Source organism: Barbus barbus (assembly GCF_936440315.1).
Source record: "Barbus barbus genome assembly, chromosome: 34".
In the NCBI taxonomy this organism is placed as follows: domain Eukaryota; kingdom Metazoa; phylum Chordata; class Actinopteri; order Cypriniformes; family Cyprinidae; genus Barbus; species Barbus barbus.
The window spans coordinates 21,351,388-21,367,498 of NC_136762.1; the positions used below are offsets into that span (position 1 = coordinate 21,351,388).

The 16,111-nt window shown below is 35.4% G+C and overlaps 1 protein-coding gene across 1 annotated transcript in view; it reads right to left on the reverse strand.

Moving 5' to 3' along the window:
• gab2 (GRB2-associated binding protein 2) overlaps window positions 1-16,111 on the reverse strand; it is an 86,507-nt gene that overhangs the window by 49,675 nt on the left and 20,721 nt on the right. The window contains exon 2 of the mRNA XM_079392355.1: window positions 6,507-6,810. Coding sequence (XP_079248481.1) covers window positions 6,507-6,810 — 304 coding nt within the window. The remainder of the gene's footprint in view (window positions 1-6,506; window positions 6,811-16,111) is intronic.

Genomic DNA, 16,111 nt, shown 5'->3' on the forward strand with positions numbered 1-16,111 from the left:
GAACTTTATCACAATATGCAAATTTTTTGAGAAGGACCTGTATATCTATGACACACTGAGGTCTTGACAAAATATTTCAAACCTGGAAGACTCTGGGCATGTAATATCATTTTTTTTTCATGTTTATTCATGTTTGTTCAATTAATGCACATATTCCAACATAATAAATGTTTTTGTCAGCTGATTATTTTTATTTTACATTTTAATGATTTAATTCTTTATTAACTTTTTAATCAACTCACAAACCCACTGCAGCAGTTCTTCCCATGGATTAATGTAACGTTTAATGCATTTTACAATGTTGATATAAAAACTTGAATATATTTTCTTTCTCTTTGCTTTTTTATATCAGCATGCTACGTTTAATCATAAATTTAAAACAAGTTTAATAAAAAAGTAATCTAAAAAGTCGTCAGAATACATTACCTAGACTACATTACCAACTACAGTTTATCATGTCCTTGCACATTGAGTCTGAAATTTTCATGTGCGTTTTTTTTTTTTTTTTTCTTTTCATATTCCTATCAAAATGCTTGTTTCGGATGCGAAAACACAGAAAATCGAACCTGACCCAAATTTTGTTATGACGGACAAAAGTTTTGGAGGCAGTGTGTAAACGTGATTGACACAATGTGAGGTCGTATTTATTTTTTAACGTGCAAAAAGTTTGGACGAGAATTTCAGACTCAGTGTGCAAAGACCTTAACAGACTACAATTTGTAAGTGATCTACCCAGCACTGTTTGGGACGACATTAGAGTAAATGATAAATAAATGATGAGAATTTTCAAATTTGGGTGGAGTATGCCTTTAACATTTGAATACAATCGCCAACACTGGAACCATAACTAGACAAAATGAAAGTTGTTTAAAAATCCAATAAACATTTTGCTTCACTGGTTGAATCAATGAAGCCAGCCTTAAAAAGAGCTAAAAAAAAAAATCCTCCAATGTCTGCTGCACCACCTACACCATTCATAGTTCAACAAACATTGGCGTATTCTCAGCGTGGATGAGATTGGTAAGAACATGTTCAAAGATCTCCTGCTGTTCAGCTACTACAGAGGCCACAACCTCAGAAATCAGTTGGGACACTTTTATCAAAGAGAAAAAAAAAATATATATATAGCACGCTGGACCCCTCAAATGACTTTTCCCCATGTAAAATTCAAAAATGCCTTGAAGTTGGATTCATTTCAGAGTAACACTAGCTATAGGACATAAAACATCAAGGAGTCCATTACCTGCTCATTAGTGAATGTTACTTATTTATGTCTTTGCGGCCTCCAATAGAGTGCTGCAGTGGTTATATATTATATAGGCCAATTTAGCATTTGTTCCCTCAAAACAGAACCAATAGGATTTTTCTATCGGCTTTTTGGAGAAAATAAGCTCTGTGACCATCAAAATCTTGATTGATGTTTGGTTCATAATGACCATCTTCACAAATGAACACAACTTCTATGAATTTAAAAGCCTAAATATAATCGTCAGCTAAACGTAGACTATTAGTATAAACAAACTATACAATGGATGAATGACTTCAACGTTATCACCATTTAAGCTTCTGACAACTTTCATTTCCCTTAAGTAAGTTTTTGATGTAGAATAGTTTGCAAGAGCATTACATATAAACAAAGCGAGTCTTTGAAAATGTACTGGTTTCTGGGTTTTGGCCTACAAAAATACGTCATTACTGCAGACCACCATACAGCTAAAACTCTGTATCAGACAGCACTGGAGTGACATGAGGAGAGCAGACGTCTGATCTCCAGTGGCCAGACACTTCACTGACACCAATCAGTCTGCTGGACTTGAATTTCTGTGGAAACTTGCACGGACACAGAGGGGTGAGGACATTGAAAATATTTGACTTCCACAGTGTGAATATGTACTGTAGATTGATTTATTATATGAGCTGTGTACAGACTCACTTAAATATATGAGCTTCTATGTGTACATTCTTTGCATGTAGATGTCTAACTAGCTGCATGTTTTATAGTCTATATGTGCAAAACTAATCAGTGGATTGTGTGAACCAGATTTGAAAGCTTTTTAATGCAAAAATAAGATGATTTCCATGGTAGTAAAAATATAATGGCAGATGAACTAATGTAAAATAATATACTGTATTTCCATTTTCTTTAGCTTGTTTCATTTTGTTCCAAAAAATGTGATTGATATTTTCTCACCAAGTCTGCATGCCTTAGACCAAAAATAGTGCTGTCAAATGATTAATCGTGATAAAAAATAAATAGTTTTCATCCCCCACACCATTACACCACCACCACCAGCCTGCACAGTGGTAACAAGGCATGATGGAACAAACAAACAAACAAAATAAAAGTTTGTTTACGTAATATTTGTGTATACTGTGTATATAGTACACACACATACAGTATATTTTGAAAATATTTCCATGTATATATTTATTTTAATATAATTGATGTTATATATATTTTAAATGTATAAACATAACATATTTTTTCTTAAATATATAAATGCATGTGTGTGTATTTATATATACACATAATAAATATACACAGTACACAAACATATATTATGTAAATACATTTTTTGGATGCGATTAATCACGATTAATCATTTGCCAGCACTACCAAAAATACAGTAAAAACAGTAATATTACTACATTTGTCATTTTCCATTTTAATATACAGTACTTTAAAATGGTAATGTATTATTTTTAGTAATTAAGTCATTTTTTCCTATGATGACAAAGCTGAATTTTCAGCATCATTACTCCATTTCTTTTAAAAATCTATAAGAAGAAAAATATTGTAAAAAGATATGTTGACCTTTATAATTTTACTGTTGAAGGCCACCTTTTCATTTGATATCCATTGTATTTTCATCTGTCATGTTGTGTGACATTTCAGTCATGTGACAAAATTAGCTATGCTTAATAGACATATCAACACTCAACCACACAGAATTGCAGAATTTGCACTTGACACACTTTTGTTTGATTCCCTTGAACATCACATGTGCAATTCATGTCTCCAAAGCTGCAGCAAACAGACTCGATGCACTGCCGACCGACTATCAATGCTAACTTCCTCTGTGGCAAACTGGTCTCTCCCATTTTTCATGTTCACAGCGCAGCTGACAACTTGATACTTGCTTGGGGAAAAGAGAGGTCGAGCGCAGCATTTATCTGGGGAGGGAAAGAGAGCCGCTTTGATCCACATTGCAGTTACGGTGTGTTTTTTTCTCTAGGAGACTGTAGCTGCATCTCATAAAAAATGGTTCTGTTTCAAATCAGCCTTTACTGTTTTGCCAGAGGAGGCAAGTGTGTGTGTGTGTGTGTGTGTGTGTATGTGTGTGTAAGAACACAGAAGGTCATGGGGTGTCTGGGGTCTTTACATCTGGATCTATGAGCAAAAATGTGGGTTTTGGTGGGTATTTTATGACAAGGGTCGTTCTAAAAGACTGGTGATATTTGTGGCCTTTGTATATATGATCAGTGGTGTATAAAGTACCTGAAAGCCATACTTACGTCAAAGTACAGATATCTTACCAGAAAATGACTTTGGTAGAAGTTGAAGTCACCATTTAGAATATTACTTGAGTAAAAGTCTTGTAAGAAAAGTATTTTTTTTAATCTTAAATGTACTTAAGTATTGAAAGTAAACGTACAAGTAAATGCAAATTGGAAAAGAAGCAAAAATAAAATAAAAAATAAATATACATGGATACATTTAAACTGCAGTTACAGATGCATAAATAGGCCTAATGTTTAGATTTGAACATAAAACGTTGAATACTGATATCTGAAATTATTTAAGACACGAAAAGAAGTCGAAATGTGAAATTAAAACCGCTAGTAGATGGCAGTAGATGTTTGGAACAATTTTCTTTGGCAAAATCGAGCAAAAACAAGCAATATTATGTCTAAAATTTAAGTCACTTATTGCTTTACTGAACTTGTATGAAATGATTATTAAATGTGTTATCATGCTGATATCTGCAGAAAAGCGGTACTCTTTGTGTCATATAGATTAAGTTGACTATATTAAATTATATGAATATAAAAAGCATACAGAAGCATTTTTGCCGCCTACAATTCAGTTTAAAATAAAATAAAAATAAAGTCATCTTTATTTATGTAGTACTTTCAGTTCAAATTTTGTTTTCATCTGATAATGTAAGTGCAGTAAAATTGATAAACAAATAGATAAAATTAAGTTATTCATTAAATTATTTTAATTTTTCTAGTATGAATTTTATTATATATTTTATTAATACAATTATAAAACAGAAACAAAAGCTACTATTTTGTATTTATTCTCTCTGTGTGTTTAGAATTTAGTTTATTTAAAAATAAAATAATATTAAATAAAAAAAATACAAATAAAAAAAGTCATCTTTAGCAATTTCAGTTCAAGTTTTGTTCTCATCCGATAATGTCAGTGCAGTCAAAATGATAAATAAATAGATCAAATAGAATAAATAAATAAAAATAAGTTATTAATTAATTGATTAAATTATTTTTTTTTTACTAATATTAATTTTATTAATAAATTAATAAAAATTGAAAAAAAAATGAAAATAAAAATTTAATTAAAAGCTATTTTTTATATTTATTCTCTGTATTTTTAGAATTTAAAATACAATAAAATACTCTCTTTGGCTGGAAATCTGGAAAATACACCCGTTTCACAGAAGGTGAGTAGGCAGGCTGAGGGTGTATTTGTATGAGTTGTTTGACCCAGAAGTCAAGCACTGCTGGCTGGCCTGTTGAAAAAGGTCAGATAAGGTTCTCATGCTTTGGTCGGTGACTGCCAAAAACTGTGCATGACTTTCTCATTACCAAGACCATTGACCTCTATTGCTCATCGAGTGAAAATGTACACTCCTCGGTGGGTGGAAACTGATCTTTTAGCAAGAGAACATGGAACATATAATACAATGACATCTAGGACACTTGCTGCAGTTAATGTATACCCCATAAAGACCACGTATCGACCATCATACATCAATAATACAATGGATAACAAATCTGTGTGAAATTAGTTCAAGGGAGAATCTTTTTTTAAAAGACACAATACAGAGAGAACCAGTGTCATCACTGACATCAAACCTGATGATTAAATGACAATTAAATATAAGTTTTTAGGCAAATCATTCCTTGTGCATAGAAACCGTCTGTGTGTGTGTATAGGTTTATATATCCTGGTGGGGACTTAAACCTGAATACACATAGACTCATGGAGACTCGTGTCCCGGTGGGGACCTAAATTGTGGGGTTGGTTTAGGGTGATAGAAAATACGGTTTGTACGGTATAAAAACCATTACGCCTATGGAGAGTCCCTACAAGGATAGCTGACCAGACATGTATGTATGTGTGTGTGTGTGTGTGTGTGTGTGTGTGTGTGTTTGTGTGTGTGTGTGTGTGTTTGTGTGAGAGTGAGTGTTTTGAAGAGTAACAGGAAAATGGAAAGCAAGGTTTAACAATCCAAAAACATGCAAAATAATAATAATTTGATATATATGTGTGTGTTTTGAAAAGTTTTTAGACTACTTTATTTAAAGTATTTGAATATATTATTTTGAATATATATTTTTAATATTAACATTATAATTATTTATTAATATATTATAATTGTGTGTAAATTATACAATTATTATATAACATACTGTATTTTAATATATAGATTTTTTCAGCTTGTTTAGGGAAGTGGTGTGTGGTCCATACTCAGAATTTGTGCTCTGCATTTAACCCATCCAAGTGTACACACAGTAGTGAACATACACCCGAAGCAGTGGGGAGCAGTTGGGGGTTCGGTGCCTTGCTCAAGGGTCTCACCTCAGTCGTGGTATTGAGGGTGGAGAGAGTGTTGGTTATTCACCCCCCCACCTACAATCCCTGCCGGACCTGAGACTCGAACCCACGACCATCGGGTTACAAGTCCAACTCTCTATCCATTAGGCCACGGCTGCCCTTTTAGAGTTAAGTCTCTTATTTTTCAGTAAAAAAAAAAAAATGCACTTAAACTAATATAAGCTATATATAAGCTGCCAGATCCCACAATGACAAAGTCCTCCTAACGTCAAAAATGACCAGCGTTTAACGGTGTTTAGAATAAACACAAACACTATGCCTGCAATAATGGGCAGCGTTCCCTCCCTTTCTTTAAAAAAACAAAAGGGGGAAAAAAAAAATCAATAAACCTTTCAGACACAGCATCTATTTGGCAAGGGTGGTCCAGCCCAACTTTCTCAAATGACAGAGAGAAAAAAAAAGGAAAGCAATAAGATATGGCATCAGGTTCCTTGTGATTGTTTTCTATCTGTTGTATTATCAGCTCAGAGAAAAAAAATAGCACATTGCTCCAGATGAGAGCACTGTTACTGTAAAACCATAGATAATGGCACACAGTAAATATACTGAATTTGGTTATTGCACTAACATTGCCTAAAGCTAAATTCAACAGAATCTGCCCCAAAATTGATTGTGAACACAAACACAGATGTGGTTCTCCTACCGTGATGGTTGTCCTCTGATTGGTTGAATCCGCACAGCTGGCAGATGGAGCGCACCCAGCGGTTCATCTCCTCCTCCGTCTCTGCCACCAGGTAGAAGGTTCTCTCGGCCGTCTTGATGTCGAACACAAAGCTGTCCTGGAACTCTTTGCGTTTGAATGTGAGGCCGGCGTCCACCTGCTCGCAGCAGTGCAGGTCGATGATACGAATGGGCTTTTTGGCATGGTCACTCTTGTAGTACTCAAGAACATCCGGGTCTCCGCTCATACGCCCGCTGCGCAGGATAAACCAGCGCTTTTTCCAAGCCTGCAGACATAACAATAACAACAAAGCAAGGATTTATTGAAGTTTGTGTTATTATTATATACACTCACCTAAAGGATTATTAGGAACACTTGTTCAATTTCTCATTAATGCAATTATCTAATCAACCAATCACATGGCAGTTGCTTCAATGCATTTAGGGGTGTGGTCCTGGTCAAGACAATCTCCTGAACTCCAAACTGAATGTCAGAATGGGAAAGAAAGGTGATTTAAGCAATTTTGAGCGTGGCATGGTTGTTGGTGCCAGACGGGCCGGTCTGAGTATTTCACAATCTGCTCAGTTACTGGGATTTTCACGCACAACCATTTCTAGGGTTTACAAAGAATGGTGTGAAAAGGGAAAAACATCCAGTATGCGGCAGTCCTGTGGGCGAAAATGCCTTGTTGATGCTAGAGGTCAGAGGAGAATGGGCCGACTGATTCAAGCTGATAGAAGAGCAACTTTGACTGAAATAACCACTCGTTACAACCGAGGTATGCAGCAAAGCATTTGTGAAGCCACAACACGCACAACCTTGAGGCTGATGGGCTACAACAGCAGAAGACCCCAAGACTGGAAAAATGTTGCCTGGTCTGATGAGTCTCGATTTCTGTTGAGACATTCAGATGGTAGAGTCAGAATTTGGCGTAAACAGAATGAGAACATGGATCCATCATGCCTTGTTACCACTGTGCAGGCTGGTGGTGGTGGTGTAATGGTGTGGGGGATGTTTTCTTGGCACACTTTAGGCCCCTTAGTGCCAATTGGGCATCGTTTAAATGCCACGGCCTACCTGAGCATTGTTTCTGACCATGTCCATCCCTTTATGACCACCATGTACCCATCCTCTGATGGCTACTTCCAGCAGGATAATGCACCATGTCACAAAGCTCGAATCATTTCAAATTGGTTTCTTGAACATGACAATGAGTTCACTGTACTAAAATGGCCCCCACAGTCACCAGATCTCAACCCAATAGAGCATCTTTGGGATGTGGTGGAACGGGAGCTTCGTGCCCTGGATGTGCATCCCACAAATCTCCATCAACTGCAAGATGCTATCCTATCAATATGGGCCAACATTTCTAAAGAATGCTTTCAGCACCTTGTTGAATCAATGCCACGTAGAATTAAGGCAGTTCTGAAGGCGAAAGGGGGTCAAACACAGTATTAGTATGGTGTTCCTAATAATCCTTTAGGTGAGTGTATATTTTTAACAAACAAGACAGACAGCCAGACAGATAGATAGACAGACAGACAGACAGACAGATAGATAAATAGATAGATAAATGACAGATAGATAGATAGATAGACAGACAGACAGACAGACAGACAGATAGATAAATAGATAGATGAATGACAGATAGATAGACAGATAGATAGATAGAGATAGATAAATGACAGATAGATAGATAGACAGACAGACAGACAGACAGACAGACAGATAGATAAATAGATAGATAAATGACAGATAGATAGACAGATAGATAGAGAGATAGATAAATGATAGATAGATAGATAAATAGATAGTCAGACAGATAAATAGATAGATAAATGACAGATAGATAGACAGACAGATAGATAGAGAGATATATAAATGATAGATAGATAGATAGATAGACAGACAGACAGACAGACAGATAGATAGACAGACAGACAGATAGATAGACAGATAGATAGATAGACAGACAGACAGACAGACAGATAGACAGATAGATAGATAGATAGATAGATAGATAGATAGATAGATAGATAGATAGATAGATAGATAGATAGATAGATAGATAGATAGATAGATAGATAGAATAAATAAATCTACATTTTAAATGTCTTTACTGTCACATTTGATCAAAATGCAACCTGGTCTCATAAAGACACTTTGCGACACTGTTTTACGTTCCTTACTGCACGTTTCGACGCAGTTTCAAAGAGAAATGTCCACTGAGTGGCGCTAAAACACAAGTTAAATACGTGAACCAGGCGCGTTTTTATTATGTTGCTACAGGTACGTACTGCGGCGGTTCAGAATTCAAATATCCGGGGTCTGTCCCTAAAAGTTAATGCTCTATCGTGTTGGAAACATGCCCTACACCAAACCCAACCCTAAACCTACCCGATAGTGTTAACAAATGCAAAACTGGTATAAAAATGTATTTGTTGATGCAACCGTGCCATTTCAACTTCCTTTTATGCAGATTTGAACTGTTTTGTCGAACCGTAGTTACACGGGATACGAACCGGAGCTCCTCGCTTTCTAAGTACGGCTCCGTACTCCGTGAGCTACCGAACAAACTTACCGTCTATGAAAACCCACAGATACGAGGCTGGATATGTGCGATGCTAACATTCAAAAGCATCAGTTTTCAAATCTCCCAGCATATTAATATTGTTTTGAAGTCGTAACATGATATTCTTAAAGTAATTGTACAAAAAATACGCTTTATTAATCAAAACTCTGTAAATTTGTGTGAAAAGGAGTAAAAGGTGTCGGAGTTTTACTGCCTCTAGTGTTTTTTCTTTAGGGAACTGAAACTGCAGTAATATGTAGTTATTGGTACGTATTTCGAGTCTCGCTAAAAAGTGCACCCAGGTACGTAAATGCCATGAGACTAGGTTGTCAAAATAATGTATCCTTGCTAAATGGAAGTATTAATTTCTTTATTTCAAAAAATAAAATAAAATTTATTTGGTAGTCTAAGTCATTATATATATATATATATATATATATATATATATATATATATATATATATATATATATATATATATATATATATATATATATATATTAAAATCAGGCATTTAATGCACAGTTTTACATTATATACAATATATGTACAATGACAGATAATATTTAACATTTTTTTTAAGTTTCATTTTATATACTATGTTTCACTGAAAAAATTACGAGGTATTAATTTTTTTTTAAATAAATGCTTATAGACATTTTTTTTTCTTATTTGATTTTATTATGATCCTTTTTCATAACAGTCAACTGTAAGTTCTTGTTACGTTTTACTGTTAATTTCAATAATACAGAAATATCGAAAAACTAAATATGAAGCCTCTTGACATGAAATGCTCATTCAAAAGAAGAGTTAAATAAGTCTTCAGTTTGTGCTTGGTTAACACTGATCAAAACCAAGATTGGGATCCAAGTGTGTTTCTGCGGGTGTGTGTTCCTTTTTGTGTATAAGTGTGTGTGTGAATGGCTTATTTGAGACAGGTGCTACTCCCACACACTGTTTCCTGCTTAGATAGAGCTTTAAGGGGGAAACAAACACAGACACACACACGCAAACTCAGAGATACACTGCATGAACTCCATTATGGCAACTGCAATAATGGCACACACACACCTGCTAGTCTACTGTTTGATGATCCATTAAATTTTACGAGACACACAGGTACACTACACTACCTCAACAAATACAAATACAAGGATTCCCACTTGTGTACAAATACACAGGTGCTTCAGGCGGAGTAGTTGGGAATTTCCCTGATTTGAATGTTAATGCACTCTTCTGCTTTAACCACATGCAACAGAAAAACATTGTAATTTTGAATGAAAAAAATAAATAAATCACTTCATAATAAATAGATTATTAGTTTGTAAGAATACAGTAACAGTTAGAAAAAAATTAATAATTTTAAATAAATCAATAGTTGAAATATTTAGATGTCCAGTGTATAGAATTATTTCCACACTGACAGAAAAAGTATATAGAGAAACAGCCGGATGACGGAAATAGGTTCTGTGGCCCAATGCCAGAAATTTACTTCCGCCCCATATCGCTCCCTCACTCTCTTTCTGCGGCTCTTGCTGACACACAGGATCCCACAGGCTCTCTTTCTTCCATCAACACTGACACACACACACACACAGAGCCACCTCCGCCACCAAACCAGGGAACCAAGGACACTGTTTCCACTAAGTGCTACACCCCCACTCTTCCCGGTCCTGCATCCAGCCTCACTGTCCGACAGGAAGCGGAAAATGGATCCCACTACACATCCTGTGTTTTCTCAAGCCTGCTGTTGACCTACCCCTCACATCACTCCTCTCTCTCCAGTCAGCCTGGTACACTAGTGCCCTGCTTACTGCACACTAACTAGTATACACTGCACACTGACTAGTATTTTTTTTTTCCAAAGAATATGAAACAGTATGCAATATGTATAGAAATACTTCAAATGTTAACGCATTATAGTTGTCATACGACCTCATGTTTAGTTCGGCGAAACACCACCGAAAATGTTACAAAAAATAGGAATTTTAAGAAACTTTTTAAACATTTGTTATAATTATCAATGTTGACAACTGCTTAATATTTTGTGGAAACCATGATATTATTTTTCAGGATTCTTTGATGAATAGATTTATAATAATAATAAAAACATTATATTGTAATATTATAAATGTCTTTAAAATATTTTAAAATAAATAAATACTGACCTCAGATATTGAATGGTATTTTATCTCATTTCAATAATTAGTTTATAAACCATCATTAATATTTAATACAGAGTTGTGTATATAGTTTTACATTATTAAAATACGCTTACATTTACAATGAATCATTGTAAAATAATTCAATAATTTTATGATTTTACTTTTTATTCTTTTATATATTTATTTTTTTAAGTCTGTTTCACAAAAAAAATGACAACATATTTTTTTTAATTAATACATTTTAATTCAACATCAAGAAAGTAAATGAGAATTGTATGTGTTTTTATATTTACATTTATATTTACTTTTAGTGACCAAATGCTTCTGGACATCTGTTTTTCTTATTTGGTATTAATATGTTCCTTTTTATAAAATGCCAACTTCTTGTCTCATTTTACTGGTAATGAAAATGCTAATCATGATTAGTTTAACGTGCCAAAAAAGGGGTTGTGAACACTGAAAAAGTTTAGGAAAACAAGGAATATTGTTTAATCGTCCAACAGAAAATCTGCATATGGTGCACAGTAAACATACTGTATACTACAGAAACAGTTCAAGTTCAAGTTCAAGTTCAATTTATTTATATAGCACATAAAACAGCCACACGGCTGACCAAAGTGCTGCACAGAGATTCAAAGACTAAATAACCAATTAAAAGAAAACAGCACAACTAAACAATTTAAACAGGGTCTCACTCTATACGGTATCTCAAGGGGGAGGCTATTCCACAACCGCGGCCCGACCACTGAGAAAGCTCGATCCCCTCTACGTTTAAGACTGGATAGTGGGACTAAAAGAAGGGACTGATCACTTGATCTTAAACATCTGGAGGGAGTGTATGGGTGCAACAATTCAGATAAATACAAAGGAGCTAGATCGTGTAAAGATTTGTATACGAATAAAAGGATTTTAAAGTCAATTCTAAATTTAATAGGCAGCCAATGAAGGGTCCGCAGAATAGGAGTAATATGAGCGCTTTTACGGCTATTATGAAGGAATCTAGCGGAAGCGTTTTGAACTAGTTGAAGACGATTAATTAAAGAATTAGAATAAAGTGAATTGCAGTAGTTTGTTGGTACACCACATTATGAGCATTATCACTGCTGTCCCCCTGAATATGACCGGCTTTAGATCACTCAGAAGTGAGGATGTGCTGACAGGTTTCTGCCCTGCTGTTCAAGCAAAACAGGAAATTAACAGTGCCTCCAAATTTAGATGCAGTATAGTTTTAAATATCTGAGAACTGAAGCATTTTTCTGCTCTGATGTGATTCCGGAGAATAGTTTTTTTGTTAACCTTTACCTTATACTTTATACTGATACACATGTCTGCTAATTTTATGTTTGACAATCCATAAACTTTTACATGATACACATGCACACTTCCTCAGCAAATATATACATAAGGTTTTCCACTCGCGTACAAACGCACAGGTGCTTCATGCACACTAGTTGGGAATTTCCCTGCTCTGAATGTAAATTGACTCTTCTTCTTTAACCACATGCAACAGAAATGTAACAATGTAACAAAGTTAAAAATGGCCATTTTCATCAACTACACAAGGGACAACGTTAAGGGGTTATTTTATGACCTCATTGACTATAGCTCAGCTTTCAACACTATAGTCCCCATCAAGCTGGCATCTAAACTCACAGACCTCGGCCTAAACTCCTCACTCTGTGACTGGATTCAAGACTTCCTCACCGGCAGACCTCAAGTGGTGAAAGTTGGCCAGTTCACCTCAAACTCCATCACTCTGAACATAGGAGCCCCACAGGGCTGTGTCCTGAGTCCCCTGCTCTACTCTCTCTACACGCACGACTGCGTGTCCTCTCACAGCTCCACATCTATTGTCAAATTCGCTGATGACACTGTGGTTCTGGGCCTCATCTCCAACAACGATGAGACCGCATACTTGGATGAGGTAGAGAGACTCACATCATGGTGCCAGGACAACTGTCTCTCTCTGAATGTGAGCAAAACTAAAGAGCTGATCATGGACTTTAGGAAGCGACAGCAGCGGCCCTACACTCCTCTTATGATCAGTGGGACCCCTGTGGAGAGGGTGAGTAGCTTCAAGTACCTCGGTGTAAACATCTCAGAGAACCTGACTTGGAATACACACATCCAAACACAGGTTAAGAAAGCCAGGCAAAGACTGTACCGCCTGTGACAGCTGAGGAAATTCAGGGTCTCACCAGCAATCCTGAAAACATTCTATTCAGGGACCATAGAAAGAGTGTTGACTCAGTGCATCTCAGTGTGGTATGGAAACAGCTCCAATCAGGACTGCAAAGCACTACAGAGAGCACTACAAAATCTTGAATGACCATATGACTGCATAAATCTGACATTATCCAACTTATATAGCTATTTATCAAATAAATAAATAAATACTGATTGGAGTTTAACCCATATTTGTGGGAAGAAAAAAACTTTTAATAAATTTAATTTTAAAAATTAATTGAAATGAGCATAATTAATTACATTACTTAGAATTAATGACATATATGCATATATAATCATCTAAATAAAGATCATTCAAAACCTTTGTTGTTGCATAAAACAAACACAAACAAAAAAGGCTTTAAAAGTCTATGTTGTTTGTTTTCCATAGTTGTCCATCTTATTTTTCATAAGTCATGGATTGGAGTCCACAACAATACAGTTTACTATGGAGTCTATCATTTTGTATGGAATTTACATTTTGTATAGGTCTGGTAGGCATGATTAATAATGCTTTACCTATTATTATTATTAGTAGTAGTAGTTGCAGTAGTAGTAGTATTAATTTTATTATTGCTTTATACATATATAAAATGATCTAAATCAATATTAAATTGACAGCCCTAGTTATTATGATAAATTATCTAACTGCAGAAAGCCATAATTGAGCAATCAGATGAAATCAAAGACTTCCGCGCAGTGCTGTGAAATAATTTCCACCAATAACATCCTGATTTGATGCATTTCTATTTTTGAATCATCAGACAAGAGCAAATCTCATGGCAGGGCATTGACATGGGTAACTGGATTTTGTGCAGTTTTATAGTCAAGGTTTGCTGTTACCAATAATGGACTTGTGTTATGAGAAATACAGTAGATCATGTTATTTTCTGATAGTGATAGTCTTCGAAACATTTTTAAGTGTTTTTATTATTATTGTTATTATTATTTTTTACTCCAAGTGCAACAACTTGGACATGGTATAAGTATTTTAAATTGCAACCAATATTTAAATATTAAAGAACATTAGTTTGTTTATTCATCAGAAAATTTAGCATTTCCTCCCTTGCTCACGAGTGGATCCTCTGCAGTGAATGGGTGCCGTCAGAATGAGAGTCTGATAAAAACATCACAATAATCCACAAGTAATCCACTCCACTCCAGTCCATCAATTAACATCTGGAGAAGTAAAAAGCTGCTTTTTTAATAAACAAATCCATCAAATCATTTTAACTTCAAACCGTTGCTTACAGCTAAAAATATCCATACTATTGCTTTTCTCAGTTAAAAAACTGTCTCGTCTGTAATTTAGTCATTTAGCAGACACGTTTATCCACAGCGACAAATGAGGACAATGGAAGCAATCGATATAAACAAAAGAGCAATGATATGCAAGTGCTATAACAAGTCTCAGTTAGATATGCAGTACATGTATCAGGAGAGAAATATGCAGAGATCTGTATATGTGAAAACAGGTCTAAACAAATATGTCAGTGCATGGATTATTATGTGAAAGGACAACAGAAGGTGGACTTTTACAATGGAGGAAGTGTTATTATGGATGCGTAATTTGGCAAGATCATTGCGTTTTGTTTTTTTATGATCTGTTTGAACTCTGACGGCACCCATTCACTGCAGAGGATCCACTGGTGAGCAAGGAACGCGTTTGGAATGAGAGGAATGAGGGTGAGTAAATGATGACAGAACAGTAACGATCTTTCCTGTGATAGAATTGTTCAGCATAACATGTTTCACTTTCAGTTTAATCAATCGTTGGTATGGATTCGCTAAAATCTATTTTAGGCGCATTTCCTGGAAATACCTCATCTCGGTTAATCTTTCTTTGCTCTAAATAATAGCAGTTATTTAATAACTGGACTCGGTAGATGGGCTGATGGGCTTTTGTTGTTGTTTGAACACATCCGTTGTAGATCCTTGTTTGTGGTTTTTGGTGTGGCAGCTTTTGTGGTACGAGAAGCTCCACCCTCAAAAGCATCTCTGGCCACACCCATTCAGAGCAGAGCACAATGTACCGTCAACATGAAAGGACATGACGTAACATTCACCTGATGACACATACATAACTAGAGACCTGCTCCTTACCGTTAAATTAATTCTGTAAACTATACATCCCAGTTTTATTCCATTTAACTGATTGGTTTGTTTTATGAGCGAGTGAGTGAGAGCGCAAAGAAAGAAAGATGAGCGCAAAAGAGAGATGAGGAGAGGGAAAGAGATGCAATCACTTTAGTGCATCTCACCCTCTTCTGATTTTGAATGCATGGCACTCTCATGGCTGTAATATGACTAAATGAGATTTGGAACAAAGCCCAGATCGGTTGAAGGAGGTCTGCATGACCAAGCTGGCTCACAACTACCAAATTTAGCACATATGTCACTGCTGGTCTCAGATTAGAAGAGCCTTTTATGTGCTTTGCATGGCTTTTAAAGGACTAAGGTTTGTTCAGCTTTTAACCATTAACAAAATTAGAATTTGATAATTAACAAATAAGAAATAAAACATTAAGGCACCCCATAGGGTAAAAATGTAACTAACAGATATCACTGTACTTCTCCAGTTGATTGATTACATTAAGAAGTGCAAACTATTTTTTTTATATTTCA